The sequence below is a fragment of the Lagopus muta genome, chromosome 3 (genome assembly GCF_023343835.1).
Source record: "Lagopus muta isolate bLagMut1 chromosome 3, bLagMut1 primary, whole genome shotgun sequence".
NCBI classification, from domain to species: Eukaryota; Metazoa; Chordata; class Aves; order Galliformes; family Phasianidae; genus Lagopus; species Lagopus muta.
Genome location: NC_064435.1, coordinates 49,613,245 through 49,636,098, shown reverse-complemented (window position 1 = coordinate 49,636,098; position 22,854 = coordinate 49,613,245). Strand labels below are relative to the sequence as shown.

Genomic DNA, 22,854 nt, shown 5'->3' with positions numbered 1-22,854 from the left:
GAAAGACTATAAACAAGGCTTCAGTATGCACCACTTCTCTTCAATCCTGCCTAAGCCCTCAAGGGGAAACGGCTCCAGCGCGCTTGCATTTCTCCCCCCAAGCATTCTCATCTCTGAATGCCTCTTCTCACCAACTTTAAAATTCATTTAACATATCAACTGCATAGTTATGCTTTTTCCCTTTTTTTTTTTCCCCCTCCCGTCCTAAGCACACAATTGTTCCCTCCTCTAGGAATAAACACCAACTCTCTAACTCCCGCCACACAAATGCAATACAGAGACCATAAGCAAGTCTAAACAGAAAAGCACAGTAACTAAACGTACCTTGAAATGCTCTTACTTCACAATGCTTTTATAATGACTCTTGTCCATGCACAAATTGTCCCTGTATTTCACACAACAGAGGAGTAACCCCAAGAAAATTCTAGAAGCAATTTTCTGCCTAATCCAGCCCAGGCTCCTGAGAAACACAGCATAGCCCAAGCTGGATGGGATCCACCAGGCTTCCAAGTTCCACTCCAGCCTCCAGATGAAGTTTCCAAAGGTTTGAAATGCATCTCCCCTGGCTTCAAATAACAATTCCAGCTCTCAAGCTGCCATGCACAAGCTGACAGCCAGTTTTTTCCATCTCTCCCTACTTCTGAAACAGAATTTTTCTTTAACTCCCACTGGGAGATTCTACCTGTGGCAAGAGAAAGTCCCCTATTAATGTGTAATACATCCCATCATTAGCATTGTAAAGCAGGTAATTATCTGACAACTGTCCTCCCACCCCCTTCCTCAGAGTTTGAAAACTTTTTTTACAAGAGGAAAAAAAAAACAACAACCTCACATGTTATTCAAACTCTTCCTTCCTGACTTAAATCATGGCTCACTGGATGAGTATGACCCAAAAGCACACTGGCAATTTGCTCTTTGATTTACTCTTCCCAAGTCCTGCAGATCAAAGCAGGCAGAGTTGGACTGTTCCTACCCTGAAGGAAGGGACACACAAAGCAAATAGGCTGCTGCTGGAAGGAGCATAAGGAAAAATGGTGGAAGAAGAAGCAAGCTTTACTGCAGCAGATGCTCTGTAAAAAGAGCAGGTAACAGCAACTTTTGTTCACCAAGAGATCTTAAAATCTACATCTCCACACACAAAGATAGTGTAATGCTATAATGCAATGGAAAGCACAGCAGTGATAGAGGAATAGTAAAATCCTAGGCTACAGCAAGTGAGGATATGTTTAACACAGCAGCCACTGTCTCAGAAACAAAGGAAAAAAATCTGTTTACCCTTGGAAGGGCTCAGGTAGGTGGGGATCTCCAGGGAGATACACTCACATCCACTGCCAACTCTTAATTGGAGTCTGGGAAGGGGTGGATCCTGTCTCCACCCTTTCCAGTCGCTCAGAGGCACTGCATGCACCTGAGCTCCCCTGGGTTGGCCCTGCCTTCCTACCAGGTGCTCAATCACTGGTTCAAGCCATGACTTTGCATCTCTACTACAGATGAGAACATCCTAATCAAGATAAGCAACATGGACTGGTTGCAGACACCACCATCGTCCAGTTGGGTGCATGGTTACCAAGTTCAGGACAGATTTTGTTACAGCTCTAACAGCATTACAGCAGTGTCCTACCCCCTCAACATCACCAGCAGCTTATGTTGAGAGTTCAGTGAAGGGTGTATCTACCAAAAACCATATTCTGAAATTGGGCATCTAACTCAGGTCACTGAGTAGCTAAAATCATCACAAAGAATACTGATGAAGATGGTTACTCTCATGACTACCAGACTGCCAAGCTGAATACCCACAGTACTTTCTTCCCACTGCTGCTTACTCCAACCTGTTTCCCTCCTAGCCCCAGAAAGGCCAAAACCAGTGGCACAGACTTCACTTGGGGTTTAATGGAGGAGGCTTTTTTTTTTTTTTTATTACCTCGTTAGTCATTTTCAGATATGCCTTGAAGAAAAGGCTTTGCATCTGAAATTCTTTAAGGAGTACCAAAGAGAATATAAAAATCTGAAGCAATGCCATCCAAGGACATGAGATCCATATTCTGTTCCATATATCCAGGAAAGGTACAACAGTACATTCAAGCATACAAACTCTCCAAATTAAGGTCACTTAGTTACTTGCTTTAGTCAGCAGCTACAGAGGAAGCTGCTATATATTCTGTGTCACTGCCACCAACAGGAAGAAACCAAGACTCGAGGCCCTGGTTTATGTTGTAATACCCCCCATTAAGGGACACCAGTACTTGTTAGTGATGTGACATAATATTGGTGTTCTTCTTATTTGCTTCTCCTGTATTCATTGAAAACGTGGCCTGTTGCACAAAATGAAAACCAAGAAAAAAACTACAGGAGCGTGCAGTTATCACTTATCATCCTTCAGGGTGTGGGGGCAGTGTAAGACATCCCAAAAATAACTAAAGCCAACCAAGGTCAGACTAAGAAGATGACCAAGACTACTTAACATATATCACAGAAGAGTGACCCGCTTAATCCAGCTTGTTTGTTTTAAACATAGAGTCAAGAGAGCAGCCAAGTGACGTTCCATAACCAGTATCACCAACATGCTTTTTTTCAATCCCTCTAGCAGCACAGTGCAAGCCACAGTTTGCTTTCACTTGTACGGGTACACCTGAAATTGATTGCCTCAGAGGAGTCAGCCCTGAGGTTGGAGAGTTGCTCCAAACTCCACAACAGGCCCTGCATTTCCAACAGAGACCTAGTCTGTGTTAATATCACCCACCCCATGTTGGGTACAAAAAGGCACTGTTGTAGTTCAACCCAGCAGCAGCTCGGCATCACATGGCTGTCGCACAATGCCCCCTGAGTGGAATGAGGGAGAGAACTGGGAAGAAAACAGAACTCATGGGTTGAGTTAAATACCAATTACCAAGACACACGGGCAAAAAGGAAACTAAAAGGCAGCAATAACCATATATACATAGCTGTAATAAGATTACTCACCATTTATCGATGCATGGCACAATGAAACACCCTACCAGCAATACAAAACTTACCCTACACATCGATGCGCAGCAGCCCCCAAGCAGCAAGCAGGGCCATTTCACTGCCCACAGCTTTATACCCTTCTGCATGGTGTCAGGTGGTACAGAATGACCCCCAGCCTAATTCAGGCCCATGTGCTGGCCCCATCTCACCCAGAGGCCTAGCCCAGCCCCAGGTGTGTTGCCCAGCAACATTAGTGTGCTATTAATGCTGTTTCAGGTTAAAGTAGGAGACAACAAGTAGGCAATCGTGTGAACACACACTAAGCCAATGAGAAACAGCAGCTAATTTGGTATCAAGATATACTATGCTTGAGTAAGAAAATGCAAGAAAATTGAGGTAAAACATAAAAAAAAAAAAAAAAAAACTAGAAAAAAAAAAAAAACCACCTAAACTAAAAAACAACAGTAAGCACAATAATCAGTGTGGGAGCTGTACAGACCCCTACCCAACAGCCACACCTGGAGGCAGTTACCTCTAAGCAGGGCTTTGGGCTGCTCTGCTCACAGAGATGTGATAAGGCAGTGTGGATAACATTCTGAAGGTTCTTCTTTCAGAACAGACACTAAACTTTGTATTAATGTATTCTATTTGTGTCACATTTAGTGATACATTTCCTAGAAAAATCTCTTTAAAATAAAAAGATGATGTGACAAAATATATATCCTGTTACTTTCATTTATTGTCTATATTTCTCAAATGCCATTAGCTTACAGCAGTACAGAATAAAGGTAGGAACATATAAGTCTCCGGTAACTTCAGATGTAAAAGAAGAAGAGTTCCTCACAGCAGTTTAGAGTGCAGAACCACAGAGAAAAACTTAATACCACTGGGAACATATCTCATGTATATACAGGAAAATATATTGAGTAAATGTGAACATTTTCTTATAAAGAACATGAATTGCCATGGGTGCAACATTCCTACATCAAAGGCACAAGAGTTCACAAGCTTACAGACCAACATAAAAATTTATTGAAAGGGATGTCAAAATCCATTAAGCCCCACTTTGTTTATTTATTACTGATCCATTGCTGGAGGCAATGGGCTCCGTCTCCAGCTGGGCTGCATTAGCAGGCTGACTCCATGCAAAAACAGAGCAAAGAACAAGAGCCACCTCAGGTGACCCAGTTGAGCTTGAAAGCATAACAGCTGAGAAAGTGCTCATCACTCAACAGCACAGCTGAGTGATTGCCCATCTCTGGGTGGGCTGAACTTCTTTGGAACTAACTTTGGTAACTCACTCCACTTACATTATAAAGAGTTTGTATTCGTCTACAGAACTGTGTTGCTTTCATGTAACTGAGACTTAGGGTCTATCCTCAGAGCCTCCCCGCTTCCAACTTCTGACCCCGTCAATGACAGAGCAGGCAGTGACAGAGCTCAGTTGTAGCTGTGAAGCCAGGAACGCTTCCCTGTGTCTTTCAAGAGGGGAGACCAAACCCAACCAGGATTCAGTTTCCCAAAGCTTTGTGATCTAATTCTACACAGCAGGCTTAATAAGGTTTAGACTCGTAATACAATTAGTAATTTAGCTCACAAATTAGACTATCTATTAACACTCCAGCAGCGACAGCAGCCATATGAGGATTAAGAAGGAATCTTTCACTCCCAATACGAAGAAACAACTTGTATGCTTTAATAAACCTCTTCAGCATCTGCCCAGGAGAGCACACACATTGTGCTGTACGCAGCTGTGAGCATGGCTGGCATCCTGTTCCTATATTGAACCTTCATCAACAGGAACCACATCAATATATTGCACGTTCCACACTGAGTAGGAACTTTCAAGCTCATCTTAAAGCACAATTTAAACTGGTAGAAAGAAATATGAACTTACACTATTGTTGCTCCATTTTAAAGCTCACACAGAGCACGTTTCATGCACATTTACATGCATTTGAAGTGCACATAAAAATAACAGCCAAAATTAACCTGTCAACATTGTATGAAATACACATTAAGCCAAAGCATCAATATAACAATATTTAATTGCAGGAGTTGAATAAAAAGGCAACATTTTTTCTAAACGTTTGTATACAATGTTTATTCTGTATATGTTAAGAAAGGAAGCAGATTTATGTGACACAAGTTTCTGCATTTTCCTCTCTGCCTAAACAGAAGATTCAGAGAAGATATGTGATATCTCACATAACACTTAACGGCACTTTAACCACAAGGAAAAGAGTTGCAGATGAATTTTTCTGAAGGCTATCCATGTCCCTGTAGCTGCAGCCCTACAAAATGCTGATATTGGGCTATTCACACTACACCTGCCTAGCTGTACTTATTACATCTTCAGAAGCTTTCGGGAATTATTTACAGCATGACCAAGACTGACTGCATTCATTTTCAATTTTTGAGCCTGTGTTTATATAAGCAGTGACAGCATTAATAGTGCCAAGTGATTCTCTTTAGCTTGAAGAACAAGAACAACAACAATTTACTTCACACTCCAATAAAAACCACTAACACCCAAATATTATTATGAATAACGTCCATCTGGTCTGAAATCTAGATCTGGCAGCAGTACCTCATTCTCCACATGCACTGCTTGCTGTAGCTGCAAAGTGCAAAGCAAAGCAAAACCTCAGCCCTGCTCACTTACACTATTTACACATAAACACATGCTTTCCTGGCATGTGTCACAACATATGCATGGGACCACTTTGATCTAATCTGCCACAGGAGAAAGGGAAAGAAAAAAAAACATCACGCATTCTTGGTATAAAAAAAATAATCAGGCAGTCAGAAATTCTGTCCCTAAGCCCTATTTTAGCCCTCCTGAGGTTATATGCCCTTACCTAAATGTGAATATTAATCTCCAAACTGGGAAGAGGGGGAGAGAAAGGCCACAGTGCCTTCTGGTGTGTGGAACATGGTGATGAGGGGCAGACAGGAGAATGGAGAAGGAGGCAGAGAGGGTGTGAGAGGTGGCAGCTGAGCAATACAACCTTAGAGGTGGCCCTGTGGTTAACAGCTTTGTTAAATATGTGTGTTATTTGCTGCAGAATGGATGGTGTTAAGAGTGCAATTTTAGACAGAACTGAGAGCAGGTAAGAGCCCTCCCTCTTTCTCTGCACAAAATTCTAGAGTACAGAGCTCTAGCAGATTACTGTAATTGGCCAATTCTTTCTTTTATTGCTAGACCACTGCGTAGAGTCAAAGCACTGAAATCATATGAATGGGGCTACTGGTGAATATCATCTACTTGTTCAATGGCAGTTTCTAGAATACAGATTTGATTTTTCTGCAGTTCCACTTCACAAAGTCTGTAAATGCACATCTTCTGTCACACAAGCCAGAATTAACTTTTTACGGCTGTAAATCTAGCACAGCACTCTGCAGACTGTGAAGACTACCACAGCCAGTTCTGGAAATGTGAGATTTCTCACTTACAGTGAGTGGTTCCCAAAGCTCCTGCCATCCACCCACCATAAGCATGGATTTGAAGGGAACAAGTCTGTCAGATGCTACTTCACTGAGGCAGATTTACTGTGTACCAATTAAGGAAGCTGTGAGTCTCCATTCATTTTTGAAATAGAGATCCTCACAAATATGGACAGTTTTCATTACAAACTCTTCAAGTTTGGGCTACACTTCAGAAACTGACTTAAATTTTGCAACACAACAGAACTGACAGGCAAGCAATAGCTTTCAAAATGCAAGCTTCCATGATGCAACTGAATGCGTGCCCAAATCTCCCGAGTAGCTCCTGCCTGACACAAGAAGAAGCACACGCTGCCTTCAATTTCCATTCCTCGCCAAGTCAAAACAGGTAACTCCTGAGGTAAGAATTTAGATGTTCAAAGACCGAATATTTTTCTGTAAGAAATGAGAGAAGGCATGTCAAAAGCAGAAAGTGAGTGTGCATCAGTTGAAACAGACTGACTCCCACTGAAGCCACCCTGGTGACGCAACAACACCAAGCCCTATCTTTACTCTAAACTTCTCCATTTAAAAATACAACTAAGGCTTCAGCCCTACTGCCAACTCAAGTTCCTATCCACATTCAAGACTCCAAGCCCACTATGTGACAGAGGGTGGTACAGTTGAAAAAGGCTGAAGTGTGCACTGTTTGCTAGCAGATCCATCGCTTCAACCCACACACACAGTCATACGCTTGTCTACACCTGCATATACAACAGAGGTAGCTGAGGAATATTATTTATAAGGGGTAATTTCAGTGTCGTTTAACCTCTTTTCTGCAGCTGTGTGAAGTTCCTAACGTGGGTAACATCCAATTCCCCAGTAGTCAGGATGCAAAGAAATAATGTTCTAGTGAACAAAATGACTTTCTGTTAAGGGTTTGTAGAGGAAAGCTTCAGCTCTGAAGTTTCTGCAAGACTTTAAAAAAAAAAATAAAAAAATCCACTTCTGCTGTTGCTGCACTGCTGCTGTGGAACACAGATTTTTTTTATTTGTGAAGAATATATTTCAACTTTTCTTGGGCTTCTAAGCCCTACACCATTGCAGTGCATATTTGTCCTAAAGGGTGTGTTCTTTCCTCAAACACTGAAAGCAAATAAAACTCAGAAAGTGCAATCATTTCCAAATGCTGAAAAGAAAATGCTAGGCTAATTCACATAAATCCTTAACTAGGCTAGATGTATGTAGGAAATTCTAACAACAATTCTCAGTGTAAAAATAAATAAAACACACCTCATGAGCTTGATGTGTGGTCTTCAACCCACGTGCTTTGCTGTCACTATAAACAGAACATACTCATGCTGGGCAATGTACAGGCTTCCCATCTCATTTCCAACCCCTGAGGTTTTTAAATAAATATTAACTTAAATTGTGTTTAGTGTTGTTGGTTTCTTTTAACAATCACAGACCCAACCCAAACAGGTTGTTTTCATATTCAGGAAGGTGCTCACAGCAGAGAAAGGTGCTTTGAGAAGTTCTGAGCTAGGACTGAATCAAGATGACATCTCTGTCATGTCAAGATGTCTGTCAATATGACTATCTGATGACAGTAAAGAGGGCATCAGCTGCATGGTGACTTAAAATTATTACTGGGACAACAATTGATCTTACATAGCTGTGTAATTACTTCAGAAATAGCTGTCTCTGCACAAGTTAAAAAGAAAAAACAGCTGAAGTGATGTGTTATGTAGAGAGCTTGTATTACATTGTATGTGGTGCTTTGTAAAATAATCTTCATCTACAATTCAGAAAATGGAACATGAAAGGAAAAAAGGCTATAGCAGTTCTCAGCAATTAGCATAAGAACTACCCTACTGAGTACTACACTTTCTGTGAATGTCCACAACTGTCTTTATCTCCTAAATATGTGACAGTATTTAAGTACACCATCGAGTTTTTGGGGAAGACTGGAGTTGTAAGTGGCGGTCAGTGGCTGCTATAAATGTTCTCCAAATGGAATCACACAACATCCCAAGCTGGAAGAGACCCAGAGGGATCACTGAGTCCAACTCCTGGCTCCACGAAGGTGCCATGACCACTACCTGGGGGGAGCCTGTTCCAGTGCCTGAGCACCCTCTGGCAAAGAACCTTTTTTTTGATATCCAATCTGACCTTCCCCTTTCACTGCTCATGCCGTAAAAATGTTTACCAAAGAGAATGTAGGGGTTCTTAAACATCAGCATAAATAAATAAATAAGACTCTTCAGTAATGGTCAAAACTAACCAACCCCCCCCCCTCTCCCCCCCACAAAAAAAAAAGATTAGAAAAGATTAACTATGAAGATACCTGTATCACAGTGAAATGCCAGAGCACATACTTCAATTCAGGCTTCCCACTAGGCAGAAGATCTGATCACTAAGCAACTGGCTAATACAACAGGAATTAAAATCTACATCTGTCTTCTGCATGCTGTGCTCCAGCAGCACACTTCATGTTCCACTATATCATTCCAACATGGAGATAGAAAAAACTTCCAGGCTCAAAAAGTTCCACTGGGTGAGGAAATCATTTCCCTGGTAAGATTTTATGGGACATCTTAAAGCAGTGAAAGAAAAGAGATCTTACACTATCAAAATACCAAAAATTCCAAAAATTATAATCCTCAGACATTGTTGATACTGAATTACACCATTTGATAAAAACATCACAGTCATTAGAACAAATGACATGCAGTCCTATATGGATATGCAAACAGAGTTAAACCTTGAGACAGATACATTTCCTCAATCATGCAAGTTTGTACCCAGTATGTGAGCATATTTCAAGCAGATTGAGAAGTTGTTAGGAAGCCCTGGACTTCTTGCAGTGATTTTATTTACTAGAAGAATGCAAGAGGGAACAGATAATAATGGACTTCTATTCAAACAAAACAAATTCACTAATCCCTTAAGAAGAGAGAATAACTGTACCAAGCAGCTACAGCAAGGACAGTCAGATCTGGGGCACAACACGGTTCCTGGAGATGGAAGTTGATCTGCATGTCTGTTTTTGATTTTTAGCTGAAGTAGATGTTAAACCTGGAAAAAAATATGAACTTGGAAATACCACAGGTGAGACCCTTTGTAGGTGGAGGACAACCTGAAGCTGTTTAGGAAATCTCAGGCTCTGCTTGAGATAGGATCTGGTACTATTCTTTTTCAAAACTGGAGGTCTGTTATCTTCTACATACCCTCAGAAGCTACACAGACTTAGCAATCAAAATGTTAAGACACACATGCAGATGACCATTTCTGTGGTCATGAAATGCCAAATAAGCCATGGATAAGGGACTGGTTAACCTCAAGTGTGGAGGAAAAAGGAAAAAATAAACTTCCCTCAGCTCCAGTACACCATGAAAAATGCAATAGCTCACTTAAAGGGCAATAACTCATCAACTTTTTAAAACGTGAACATATGAACTAGTGCTTAGATTATAAGCATACACTCAAGTATAGAAATGCACATCATGGACAAGAGTTATTTACTCAGCCTAGTCTACATTCACTGGAAGAAGAGATGTGAAAAGCCACTCTATTCATTTACCTGCAAGAACAACTCTTTTACAAAGCCTTAAGGCACTACTGGCCCACTACCCATCCACTTGGAAGTGCACAGAAACCCCTGTAATATCCTCCTCAATCTTACGTTACAATATTGTCAGCAAAAATAAAAAGCATGATTTCACCTAACAGAGCTACCCTTAAGATTCAAGCCAATAACACACAATCCTTCTGAAAAGTTTCCCAAACCCAGTGTGTCATAAACCTTGGGGGGTGGAAAAAGCAGCACTGCTGTTACAGGCATGTGATGCTTTCTTTTACTCCCCTAAAAGATGGAAGAGCTACAGTGATGAAAGAGGTAATTATCTATTAGTTATTCTGGGGCAAAATCACATCTCTTGTGATTAACAAAGTAGCACTGTAAAAGATATTTACAATAACACTTGGAGATTAAAAAGCAAAAAAAGAAAAGAAAGGGTCTCTTCATGAGAGATCCTGACTGCTCTCTAAATCAGGGCAGACTACAAATATCTAGGGGAAAAAGAGGAAAAAAAGAAAAAGAAAAAAGCTTACGGGAGAAATGTTAGTTTTGCACCATTCCACATGGAAAAAGAAAAATTGAAGGTCATTAACAGTGTTACACTTCATCATATGTGTAAAGATAATCAACCATTGCTACGTAAAGCCATCAGAGGAACTATTTAAGCGTTGCATGTATAACAAGTGTGTTCAAAACTAAGATGGCAAAAATACAAAAATGTGAATAATTATAAATCCATGTATGTTCTCCATGCATTTCCAAATGCAATTTAATTGCCTTGGTAGTTCAGCTTTTCCTAGGACATTTCTCTTCCCAGCAAGATACATCCCTTCCACTCTTTCACACCTTCCTCCCCAAACACTCGAATTCCAACCTGCCTTCAGCACTCCCTCCTGCTAACACTCCCGTGCTTTCATCTGAACAAACGCGGTCATTACCTCGTTTGCCACCATCGCTTCTTAAGTGGCAAAGGGTCAGGCTGAGTGAAACGGCTGAATCGTTCCTTTCTTATTCCTCGCAGCTACTGAAAGTATTTGTCAGAGGTGTAACACCTTTATTTTTGTTGTTACTGCTCTCAGAAATGTGGGCATAAAAACATCATTCCTTCATTTTTAAAGCATGTATGGGGACTCACCCTCCTTAAACTCCTCGTAACACTGAAGGAAGTGATGTGGCTTAAGCAGCTACAAAACACTCTTACAAAATCAGCACAGGATTCCACCGACAGCAAAATCATCTTTGAAACTAATCACTTTGAACAGAGCAGAAGCCTCCTCACAATGCATTAAGAAGCTATGTACTCTCACAACACTCCAGCTTTGCTTTAAAACGCATCTACAGGTCAATCAAGATGGTTAAGATATAACCTTATCACACCTCTGCAGCAATAATCCTTCCATATAAACCGCTAGGAAAGTACTACCAATTTCTCTGCAACTCCAGGCAGTTTGTTCTATTACAGCCTGCTTTCACCCTTCCACTGAATGCTAACAACGATATTGAAAACAGCATTTTTACACACGACAAAGAGTTCATTTGTGTTACAAGCAAACTGGGGAGGAAAAAAAAAAAAAAAAAACATCAAAAAACCACCAAAACCAAACAACCCAACAGATTAGAATTCTTAAGGGGACAAAAATTCCCAGACCTCCCAAGTTCGAAGCCCAGCTTTCAGCCCTGCCTCTTTTTACACTTAGAAAAGTGGATTTAGACATGCAGCTACACCTAGTGATCAGCAGCAGATCACAGCAGGCAGACTCAGGAAGTGCTCCTACGCTGCGACAGCAGAAATAAATATGTGAGCACAGAGAAGGAAAGAGAGGAAAGCGGCATAGTAATATTTCTTTTTAAAAAGTTTATTACTAAATTTATTAGTGCATGTTCCAAATTGTCTTTGGCTTCCTGAAATCCCTTTTAATACACATTAAATGAAAAATGCACATTTGGAAATCATCAGCAAAATCAAATGAAATAAAGAGGATCTTTTCAATGTTTCCTACCAAAACAGAGCAGAAGCAAAGTAATTCAGATGCACTCGTACATTAATAAATTTACTCCCAGTGAAATTTTCAGAACCACTCAAGAGAATCACTATCAAAATGCAACAGATCAAACTCAGGATCAGCTCTCAGGTCCCAACCCAACAAGAGCGCTGTGTTCCAACAGGTCTCTGCCTGTTATCTCCACCAGCTGAGCCCAATGATGCAAAATGAAGCCATGTCCCAGCAGCAACCTGCACAAGTGCCCAGGCCACCAGCAACCCCCTCGATATGGCAAACTCAATGACCTACTCAGCATACGAGCGAGAAAAACGTACTCCGCATTTCTTCAGATCAGACTCAAGTGATTTTGTGAGACAGAGACCAGAAGCTTACTTGCTTTACCCCGACACCTTTCGTGATCTGCTCTCTAGCTGCCAATCCATCACTTCTGTGAGCACTAAACAGATTATTTTCCATAAGCTATATGTTGCTACATTGTTTCTGGATGCTAATTTATTTTCCTCATGGATTCTGATGACGACTAAGTTGTGAGGCTGAAGAAGACATCACAGGAATATTTCAATGTTATTACATCCTTGTAATCTTCCGGAAGGCTTATTTTTAATTTCTGGTGTAGTTTCTTTACTAACTTTTGACAGTAGAACAATAGAAAAAGCAAGATTCACCACCCAGCTTCTTTTTTGACATTCCCAACGTCCAGACTCTCATTCTGTTTGAAGAATTCCAGAGTACATCTCAATTTATAGGGAAACGCAAAGTTTATTTCATCTGTTTCTAATCATCAAAAAAAAAAAAAAAAAGGTCTGAAAAATAAAGACCTATTAGAAGCTGATTCCTTCACATTCTTCCACTAATTTGCAGGATCATTTTAAATGCAATTAGTCTCGGGTGAAGAGCACAAATCGAATCATTCACCTGCATAAACGGGAGCAGCACAATGCTCTGACAGTGAGGCCCTTGGTCTGAAAGCCCTCTCCCACAGCTCGCTCTGCTCACAGGGCCAAGCCCATGCTAACACTTCAGCTGAAGATGCGCTGCTAGGCTGACAGCTGCTCCAGGCACTGAGATCGCCACATCCTCACCAGCGTTTCTTCCCTCAGACAGCACAGGGATGGGAACCACTGCCAGACAGGAGGAGAGCAGGTGAAATAAACAACACCAGCAAACACAGAACGTGTTAAAATAAGACAACAACACGAGTAGAGATCATTGTTGGCAAAGTAATCAGAGTATCTATCAAATGCTTCTAGACACAGATCCTGAATACTCTGAGAAACCTCTTTAAACACCTCTTTAAGTTAATTACAGCAGGAAGTTTTTACTTTCTGTACATTTCTCTGAATGCCAGGAACTTCCCTTCAGCTGTGGTTGGACCTAGAGAGACTTCATTTCTCTTCTTTCTTTCTTTCCATCCTCCCTCTTTGCGAGCACTGTGACGATGCTGGTGTTCAGGAAGTTTCAGCATGTTACATTTCTTCCTTACGTCTGTTTTTGGAAAATGTGATTCTTGTTTTCAAGAGTGCCTACACCCAAAACTGAAACAGATGAACGTGAAGGCACAGCATCTATTTAGAGCACAAGGTTTGTATTTTTCTTCCATGAAACAGCTGGGGGACTGCTGTGCTCTACATAAAAACTTTACCAGTCCCTAACCGAAGCAGTTTCCAGTTCTGTGCAGCACCTTCTCTCCCTCTCATTCTCCTCCCCAGCTGCCTCCTGTGCTGGCACAAAGTTACTTGGGAAGAGCCTCCCCAGGAGCATTTCTATGCCACCCATCTCTCTTGAGCACTGCAACAAGGCCCATCCCCTCTCAGACAAGGAAAACTTTCAACAAAAGTACCATAAAATGAATGTGATAATAAACATCCTTGCTGCTTTTTGCAGCAAAAGAGAACAGTGTGCTCTAATAACAGGCCTCTCTGGGTCAGTCGGGTTATAAGCAAGAAACACCAATTTCAGAATTCAGGCTGTGTGCAAATGTAAATCCACCCGAAAATGATGCCCTTATAAAAGCACAGTTTCTGCATTCTATTACACATCTCCCTGCCTTCAATTTCAGCCACCCATTCTGTTGTTTGACAGAACTCATTACATCCAGACTCTACATTTTATGGAAGATCTAATATTTAGGCACGCAATGTCCCTTCTCACTTGCCACATCTTTGGGTTTGACAGAGATCCCCTACAGGGATGAACCGCTCCCCCTGAGCTGCAGAACCCACGGGGGAGGAGGAGAAGGAGCACCGCACAGCCAGGTGGTACTTTGTGTGACAGCAACATCACACGATCCAGGAACTCTGCACTGTGAGCCTTCCCGCGGCCTCACTTTGTCATATTTACGCTAAAACTATAAACAGAAATCAGCCAACCCAGGTATGCAAGCGTTTCTCAGGAACAAGCAATTTGCTTTGCAGCAAGACCCCAGCTACTTCTTAAAATAAGCACTGTCCATATAATACATTTTCAGCAACATGTCTCGAATCCAAATTCTTGAAACCATTTGCTTCTGGAACCAATGAGTGCAGAATTTTAAGTTCCTTAGTTAAGGACTCAGAGAAAATCTCATTGTTATTAACTGTTAAGCTGCTTTCCAAAGATTACTTGAAAGCTTCCAGGCCTTAGAAAGCCAAGATCTGATCTTTCGGTATGATTGTTTTCTAAATAAGAAATGCAAATAAAACAATGACTGAAGGTAACATTAGAACTAATCTCTACCAAATAGATCAATTACTTTAGGAAAAGGTAAAAACAAAAACAGAACGAGAAATGCCATAGACTTCGTAACGCACCCGCTGATATTCTTTGCTTCAAACAGCCATCAAGTTGGTTTTCTTTTCTTATTGCTTCATTTGTTTTTTAAACTTTTTAGAGGTTATTCATGTAACTCCCATCAGCAACAGGGGATGGCAAGCACCGAGAGAGGAATTTTGTATGATTTAATTTCTATGACACTGATGCATCACGCTTTCAACAAAAGCAACAGCATTTTTTTTCCTCCTAAGCAAAACCGACTCCCAGGCACAGACTTCAAAAGGGGAAGTGCAAAAATGGAGTGCCAACAGTCAATATTAAAAAAAGAACAAATGGTTCCTGCCCCATCATTAATGCTTTCCATTCAGTGTTTCACATACAGGTACATATGCACACACACAGGGAGAGGGCAGACCAGATCCTGTCCTTGTAACATCCTCCACAGCCCCACTGAGGTGCGTGGATAGCAGCATCCCTCAGTCAGTGCACTGGAAGCCGTGGAATCGCCCCTTTTGCCACAAGCCTATGCACAGGTCATTAAATCCACTTATGGACATCACTGAACCATTTGTGCTTTCTGTCACTGTGTGTTTGCTGCCACAGCGTGCAGCTATGGAAGTGAATATATGAATGGCACTTATGTGCTGACTGTAGCAGAGCATCAGGGTACCACATACGTAAGTCACTTCAGAAGTGCTGTTCCAGCCCAACTTTAAGCAAGAAACCCGACAGTTGGTGCAGGGCAGCAGTGAGTTTGGGATTCATCAGAATGAAGCGAGAGCTCTCCCTGAAGCCTGGACACCAGATTCCCAATATCAAGGAGTTATAGGGCTAATGTGCATGAGTTCAGCTTCATAAACAGTTGCGGAGCATAGCTTCAACCTAGCACGGGTGTTAGGGAAAGCTTTCATCATCCTTCTGTACCACCTCGGTGCAAAGCATCCTCCCGCTCAGGAACCCTCTTTCTCATCCGCGGTAATAACACCGAAGATAATCTAAGGGAAACGCAGCCGCGTACACAGAACGTTCACGGAAGCTGACATAAAACCGGAATTCGGTAGTTTTTCAGCAAAGTTTAGGAGCACCCACGGTATCTGCAGCGCAGAGCACTGCAAACACGACGCTCGGCAGCCGGGCTGCAGGACGCACAGAGCCTACCGAGCGGGTCGGAGCCTAAGCCCGACACCAGATGTCCCCCATTGCTGTTAGCCGCGCTAACTTCGTGCGAGAAGCAAAACAGAAAGCCCCAAAGTGACTCCCTGCAACGGAGCGCGCTGAACTATTTCACAACCCACATTCCCGTCTAAAAGTACGGGTTTCCTCAGCACGGAAACAGGACGGGGAGCAGCCAGGGGGGTCCGAACACGCCGTTAACCGTCTGCACACCGAGAGCAAAGTATCGCTGCTCACGCCCAGAACCGGGGGCAGCGGAGCCCCTCCGCTCCCGTACGGGGCAACGGGGAACTCCGGGCAGCCGGCGGCAGGGAGCTGGGGCTCGGCCCGGCCGCGGCATCCCGCCCGCCTCCCTCGGGGACTCTCTCTCCCCCACCAACTCCAGTATCAGCCCCGCCGGAAAAACGGAGAGAAAAAAGAACTCGAGGCGAAGCCCCGCCGGCTCCGGAGCCGCGGTGCAGGCGAGGCGGCCCCTTACCTGTAAACGTCTGCGCTCCCGCCGCCAGCAAAAGTCCGGCCAAAGTCACCAGGCAACTTCCAACTTTCCCCATATTTCCACCCCTTCCTGCTCCGGGTCCAGCAAAGTGCCAAAGTGTTCGCCAAAGTGGGAGACGGCCCTCTTCGCCCCCCTCCCGTCGGCTGGGAGGGGGAGCCGGACCCCCGCTGGCTACCCCGCGGCCCCCGGCTCCCCTCGGACTCTCTTCGCCGGTGGAGGCGCGGAGAGAGCGGTGCGGATGGCTCCTCGGGCAGCTCCGCTCTCCCGCGCCGTCCCCTCCGGCCGCCTCCCCCGAGGGGAACTGCGATCCCGGCACCTCCCCACCCGCCCGCTGCCGCCGCCGCCGGCCCCGCTCCGCTCGGCTCCCGGACTGACTCGCGGTCCCCCCGGCGGGCGGGCGGGTGAGGGAGCGGGGAAGGCACGCCCAGCCGCCGGCGCCGCCGCTCTGCCCCGCTAGAGGGCGAGGCGGCCGTACGCGGCGCGGCGGGGGCCGCTGACGGGAGCTCCCTGTCCGCCACCCCGAGAGCCGCCGCTTTCGGCCCGAAGTTCAGCCAGCAACCTCGGTAACTTCACTGGCCGTCGCGGGGACAGGGATGGGCGGCTCCGAGGCGGCCGGGCAGAGAAGGGTGAATGTCAGAGGGGGACAGCGCTGTGCGTTTCGTAATCGTTTTGTTTGGTTTCTACAAGGCGCTGTCGGAAGGGCCGCTCGGCGAACGCCGCGAGCGTCAGCACCGACGGAGCGGGATACAGAGCTGCGAGCGGAATGCGGGCACCGTGCCGGGCAGAGCCGCCTCCTGTTCGGGTACCGCCGCCAAACCGGAGCGGCTGTGCCCTCCTGCGGGGCTCCCGTGCGGCCCCGGCAGTGTGGTGTCACGGAGTGGGGCGTGACGTCATCGTGGCAGCTCGCGTTCGTCGTCTGCCCCTCGGAGTTTTTGCTCCTTGTAGGGGTTTGGCTCCTTTCAGACGCCACAAAGAAGAGTTTGTTGTTTTTAAACCAGTTTTGTTGCTTTTGGACCTCTGCATGTGAAAGTATTGTTGTTGGCTATCACTTGCAGTGAAAGCTGTCCTTTTTCTTTATTTCAGGTGCAGGTGTCAGGCCACATTCATCCCTGGTTATCCTCTGGGGTTATAAATAAAACAGTGAAAACAAGAATCGAAGTAGTGCCAAAATGAAGGGTTTGAGCTGGCAAACGCTCAGATTTGGGTTCTGCTTTCTCCAGAATGGGCCCTCTGTTTTTATGGCACTCTAACACGTAGTTACCAGCTTCAGTCTCGTTGCAGAGTGAAGCCTTAAATCCCATCCCCCCCGCACAGCACTGTAACTGGTGACACATATTGAAGATGTGTGCGTGCTTTTGATTGTGTTTCCATCTAATACAGCCCCTTCAAACTTCGGCCTTCAGCTGTACCGCTTCCTGCGATCCTCCGACTGCCCTGCTGTCAAGGTGCCGTGCCATTGGGTTTAGCAACGTGTTTGTAGCGTGAGGAAGGGACGTGAGCTGGGAGATGTGCAGGGTACAGGCAGCCGCCTCAGACAGGAACACAAGAGGGCAGGGTAGCATTAATTGTTGTGCTTCCTGACGTCAGACTTCCTTGCACTGTGAGCATTTTCTCTGTTTGTTATCTGCCTGGAACTTCTTAGGCTTCCCAGTGAAGTTTCCATAGTACCCACAAACCTTTATAGCCTATGGTGTTGTTTTTTTTTTCCAATGTATTTTTTCCAATAATAATCCTCCCTTTTTTTTTTTTTTCCTCTGGGTACATAATTTAAGCAAATTATATGTTCTCTAAAGCTGCAGTTATAGCATCTCTAAATTAGAACTAGTCTTGAAAGCGTTACCCGTGTAATTACAACACTTTCAAGAAAAAAACACATGAAGTCTCATAAGAAGTTTAACTTACAGTAAATTTAATTTTCAAGCATGTCTACATTTATCACTAAAAAATCCAGAAATCTGCAGTTAGCTCATGCTAATGATGACTTCTCTCTAGGTTCATAATGTACAGAAACACATTTTAAAAATGGAGCTCTAATCACAGAATCATTAAGATTGTAAAAGACTACTGGGGTCATCTAGTCCAGACCATCACCTCATGTCCTTCAGATCAACTAATGTCAGGCTTAATACGATGTGGTAAAATATGTTCAGACATATAACCTTAACCCTGACCCCCATCTTTTTCACAGGGAAATGGGAACTCTATGCCTATATCCATTGCTATCTAATGTTAGTTTACAGAAGATGAGATAGAAAATAAAATCCTCAAAGTTCAATGGAAGAGCAGGTACAAGTGGTCACAGTAATAGCAGGAGGAGGGCTAAAGTCACCGTCCTTCAAAGACATAACCATCCTGTTTTAAAAACATCTTTTTAAAAAAAGAGTTCTGTGGAACAGCTAAGGCAAAAACAGAAAACACAGGTGCAGTCAATCAGGAATCAGTTGCTTTTCATTGAATATTGATATTTGAGTGTGTATGCAAACATCCCAGAAACAGTACAAAAAAGAACTAGAGCATTAAGAAAACTTTAGGCATAAAACAGGTTTGATGTGATTTGACTAAGGAAGACCCTCAGGAGAGTTCTTGGGCAGCCTGATCTGTTGGGTGGCAGCCCTTCCCATGGCAGAGGGTTGCAGCTGGGTAATCTTTAAGGTCTCTTCCCACCCAAGCCGTTCTGTGAGTGTTCATTAAGAGCTAAGCTGTGTCTGGGAAGTGGATTGGAAGCATCTGCAAAAAAAAAAAAAAAAGAAAAAAAAAAAATTCCTTGGGTGATCTGCTTTTGGACTGACTTGTCTCAAAAAATACCTGATGACAGTTCTCCTCCACAGACACATCCGGCTCAGGAAAATAGATCGTAGAATCGTAGAATCATAGAATCATAGAATGGTTTGTGTTGGAAGGGACCTCTAAGATCATCTAGTTCCAACCTCTGCTATATGCAGGGACACCTCCCTCTAGACCAGGTTGCTCACAGCTCCATCCAGTTGGCTTTGAACACTTGCAGGGAGGGAGCATCCACAGCCTCACTGTGCAACCTGTTGCAGTGTCTCACCACTCCCACAGTAAAGAATTTCTTCCTGATATCTAGTCTAAATCTATCCTCTTCCAGTTTAAAGCCATTTCCCCTCGTCCTGTCACTGCCTGCTCTTATAAAACATCCCTCCCCAGGTTGCTGACTGTTCCTGCTGAAAGGAGTCACACAATGTGACAGTTCACAAGTAAGATGTGGAATAAGGAGAAAAATGAATATGGAAGCTGGCATAACCAGCTGTTCTCTAAATTTTGATGTACATTGAAGAAAAGCACATAATGTATGTTGAATGGTTTTGTTTTGTTTTTAAATATGGAATTTTTGTATTTTCCACTGAGGGTAAATTAAACAAGTTGTTGATAAATGATGAATAATTGCACTGTTTATTGCACAGACCTGACTGACTCAGCTGTCTAGAGAGTGCCTGCTAATCACTCTCTTGCCAATCCATTCCCAATATTTTGAATCTGAGCTGCTTCTGACAAATGATTTGTGAAATTTCAAAAATGATGGAGAAACGTATTACTGGTTAGAGGGGTCAGAGATTCATACACTATCGCTATGTGGAAACAGAAACAAGGGCTTGACTGTTGTCCAGGAAAAGTTCTTAGAGTAGGCATATGTCTATCCTTGACAACTATACATACTGCACTGGTCTACTTAGCTGTTGGCTTTCCTTTAAGGCATCAGTGATATTCACAGTGCTGTTCATTCCGTGTTACTGGCACAAGAACAAGTAAACATATCTCAGATTCCGTAAGATATCATGGCCATTGTGCATAATCCATAGCGTGAGGTCACCCTTCCTATAATGATATGAAGCAGGAATAATCTCTTGCTCATGTTACAGTACAAATAGAAAGGTGAAGACTCATATTGAAGTACTGGAGGAAAGCCCAAATGTCCTGCCTTTTTTTACCCATGACAATGCTGATTAAGTGTCCAAGCATGTGGGATCAGTAGCAGATAATATCGCTCTCACAGCTCAAAGCTTTTTTTTGCACTAGTCGGGCAGAAATAGTTTTCACTAGCCCTCTTCATCTTGTTCTAAAGCACAGACAGACATGAGTCTTTCGTTGACAACACTATTTAAATTATTAAGTAATATTCTTCAAAGGGTAGGGGCACATTATCTTTAGTAAGTACATTGTTGCCAGCTCCTTTGTGAAAATAAGGTGTGCTTTGTTAGAAGCAAGGCAATGATTCAGACAATTCTTATTTTACCAAGGCTACTTCTCTGCTGCGGTCAAATTCCAGAGCCAATCCTTGATCAGTCCAAGAGGGCTACTCAAGCAAAATCTTACCATCCCTGGAAGAGTGTGCCAGACTTCAAAGGTTATACCATTTGTCTGTCTTTCTTCTTAAATACAGAACAATGTATTCTCCTTTACCAATGTTCACCTGTCTTTAGATAGCTTTATCTCCACATCTGGATTTTCATTGCTACTCTTCACCTTTTCACTGCGGATTTCTTTTATCCAAAGCTTCATAAAGAAAGTGCATGTATCTGTGTGACAGGATTTATTGACTGCATTGTACTAAATCATATTGTATTTCACAATGTTTAGTGTTTCTATTTCCATCAATGCTGTAAAAGTTTCATTTGATATTAAAGAGTTATTTCAGTCATCAGTGTAGTGTTCTGAAAAAATCTTTCAGTATTCATTCAAAAACTCAGATCAACTTCTTTTTTTTTTCTTTTTTTTCTTTTTTTTTTTCAGTGGGGTAAAGTGAGGACATAGCAGTGTCCTTAAAAGATCATATTCACCCTGTACCCTGTCTTTCTCTGCCTCAGAGGAGCAACAAAGAACTCCTTGGAATCTAAGGTCAATGTAAACCAGCTGCAAAATCTGCTGCTTACAAAAGGTTTCCTCTGCAGTAGAGGCTCATCATATTTCCTGCTTATTGCTGCTGGAGCTTTCTGGCACTGGAATTGATCCCTGATCATTCATTTGGCACTGAGTTGCACTAATCACAACTGTGACTGTTCCCTATCAGATATTGTCATCTGTAACATGACTGTATTATTATTATTATTATTTTAGTACTGCTAATGATTTGTGCAAGCAATGATTATGATCCATTTCGTACCAAGGACACCTTGCTTTATTCACTTGATCGCTGTGCAATTTGGTGGTAAAAAGCAAGCTTCTCTTTGTTCCAAATTGCTAAGAAGTCATTTTTGATAGTAGCTAAGGAAATTCTACGTGTTCACTCCTGACCTTGCTATTAGACTAGAAGCTGAAACAGAAAACATAGCCAGATCTTTGAGAAATATATATATATATTTAAAAGACTACAGTGAAACAATCTTTAATCATAAAATGTTGAAACAGATGTTTGGAAAAGGTCTGATGTATCCAAGAAAAGCAGTATGAGCACTTTTAGGATCTGAGTGTCAGAGAGGCAGCAAAGAGCAACAGAGATGTACTGTACAGAGATGGTTACCACTAGTTCAAATCCAAGAACAAATAGCTACATTGTGGAAGAATATCTATTTCATAATCTCACATTTTTCTATAATGAGATGGATAAGATAGAGTGTAGCCTAGGCAGGTAGAAGCTTGTAAGCTTATGAAAACATAGCTCTGTATACAATGCTGTCTCTTCTCCTGATAGCAAAGGTTTTTGGTTCCATAATCAGCAAACTCTCCACAAATATTATTTGTATGAACAAGGAGGAGTGTATACCTCATACCAGCTCACGTTCTGATGCGTTTTGTTGTCTGTGAGCCAAATCTTGTCTTTTGTCCTTTGTTAGAAAATTATTGTATTTTATTGCAGTATACTATGTGTGAGAAACAGACCTCTCCAAACCTGAACTTTCCATCAGGGAGCAGAAGGACCAGCTGCTGTCTAAGGGCTCCAGGAGCAGAGGGCAGTAACTCCTGCAGGAGAAGGTTCTGTCCACTAGCCTTGGCAAGGCAAGCAGGGCAAGCCTTGGGACTGTGCTCAGACTCAACCGAGCCTCCAGATGAGCAGGCAAATTCATGGCAGTGAGACAGGTTTGAGATGAAGGAAGTGTATCTACAGGTCAGGATGAGGATCATGTTCACTCATTGCCAACCAGGTCCAAGGCATGCCAAGGTCCGGAAGCTGGCCAATAGATTGAGGCCTTGATCAACAGGATTCATAGCCAGGCACAGCTGAAGACCAGCACTACTGCAGTGTAGCTTAGGAGGGGAAATGGGGCTCCTGGGCTGACTGGGCACAGGGTGTGTGTGGAAGCCTAAGGTGAGGCTGACCAGGGTCATTTGTGCACTCAGAGCAATCTCGCTTTCCAGCTTTGCTTCTTGAAATATGTTTCATGGCTTTTAATACATTTTTCCAGCTTCCCATATTTAGTAAAGAAGAATTCTTTGAATATTCTTATACTACGATTCTTGGCTTCTCTCAAAATGTATTATGTCCTTAGCTGTGTCTCTGTCAGCAGTATCAGGCAATACAA

At 43.0% G+C, this 22,854-nt stretch overlaps 2 protein-coding genes across 12 annotated transcripts in view; one reads left to right on the top strand and one right to left on the bottom strand.

The window, feature by feature from the left end:
• Window positions 1-16,759, bottom strand: part of PTPRM (protein tyrosine phosphatase receptor type M) — a 459,433-nt gene extending 442,674 nt beyond the window's left edge. For 8 of the 11 annotated variants that reach the window (XM_048940376.1, XM_048940372.1, XM_048940373.1 and 5 more), the window contains exon 1: window positions 16,358-16,759. In XM_048940376.1, coding sequence (XP_048796333.1) covers window positions 16,358-16,430 — 73 coding nt within the window. In that variant the 5' untranslated portion in view covers window positions 16,431-16,759. Of the gene's footprint in view, window positions 1-3,014; window positions 3,080-16,357 lie in introns of those variants that run through there. The other 3 variants (XR_007376063.1, XM_048940371.1, XM_048940380.1) reach the window with 2 other exon arrangements.
• On the top strand, window positions 16,614-19,158 carry LOC125691333 (polycystic kidney disease and receptor for egg jelly-related protein-like). Its single transcript, XM_048940599.1, has 4 exons — window positions 16,614-16,776; window positions 16,833-16,938; window positions 17,063-17,177; window positions 17,459-19,158. The coding sequence occupies exons 1-4, from the start codon at window positions 16,614-16,616 to the stop codon at window positions 17,546-17,548; spliced, it is 474 nt and encodes a 157-aa protein (XP_048796556.1). The 3' UTR covers window positions 17,549-19,158.
• The last annotated feature ends 3,696 nt before the right edge of the window (window positions 19,159-22,854 follow it).

Excerpts from the sequence above, each read along its gene's own strand:
- LOC125691333 (XM_048940599.1), top strand. The coding sequence starts at position 16,614 with ATGGCTCCTCGGGCAGCTCCGCTCTCCCGCGCCGTCCCCTCCGGCCGC. Across the intron at positions 16,777-16,832 it reads TCCCCCCGGCGGGCGGGCGG|AGGGCGAGGCGGCCGTACGC; the intron begins GTGAGGGAGCGG and ends CTGCCCCGCTAG. Across the intron at positions 17,178-17,458 it reads CAGAGCCGCCTCCTGTTCGG|GTGCAGGTGTCAGGCCACAT; the intron begins GTACCGCCGCCA and ends TCTTTATTTCAG.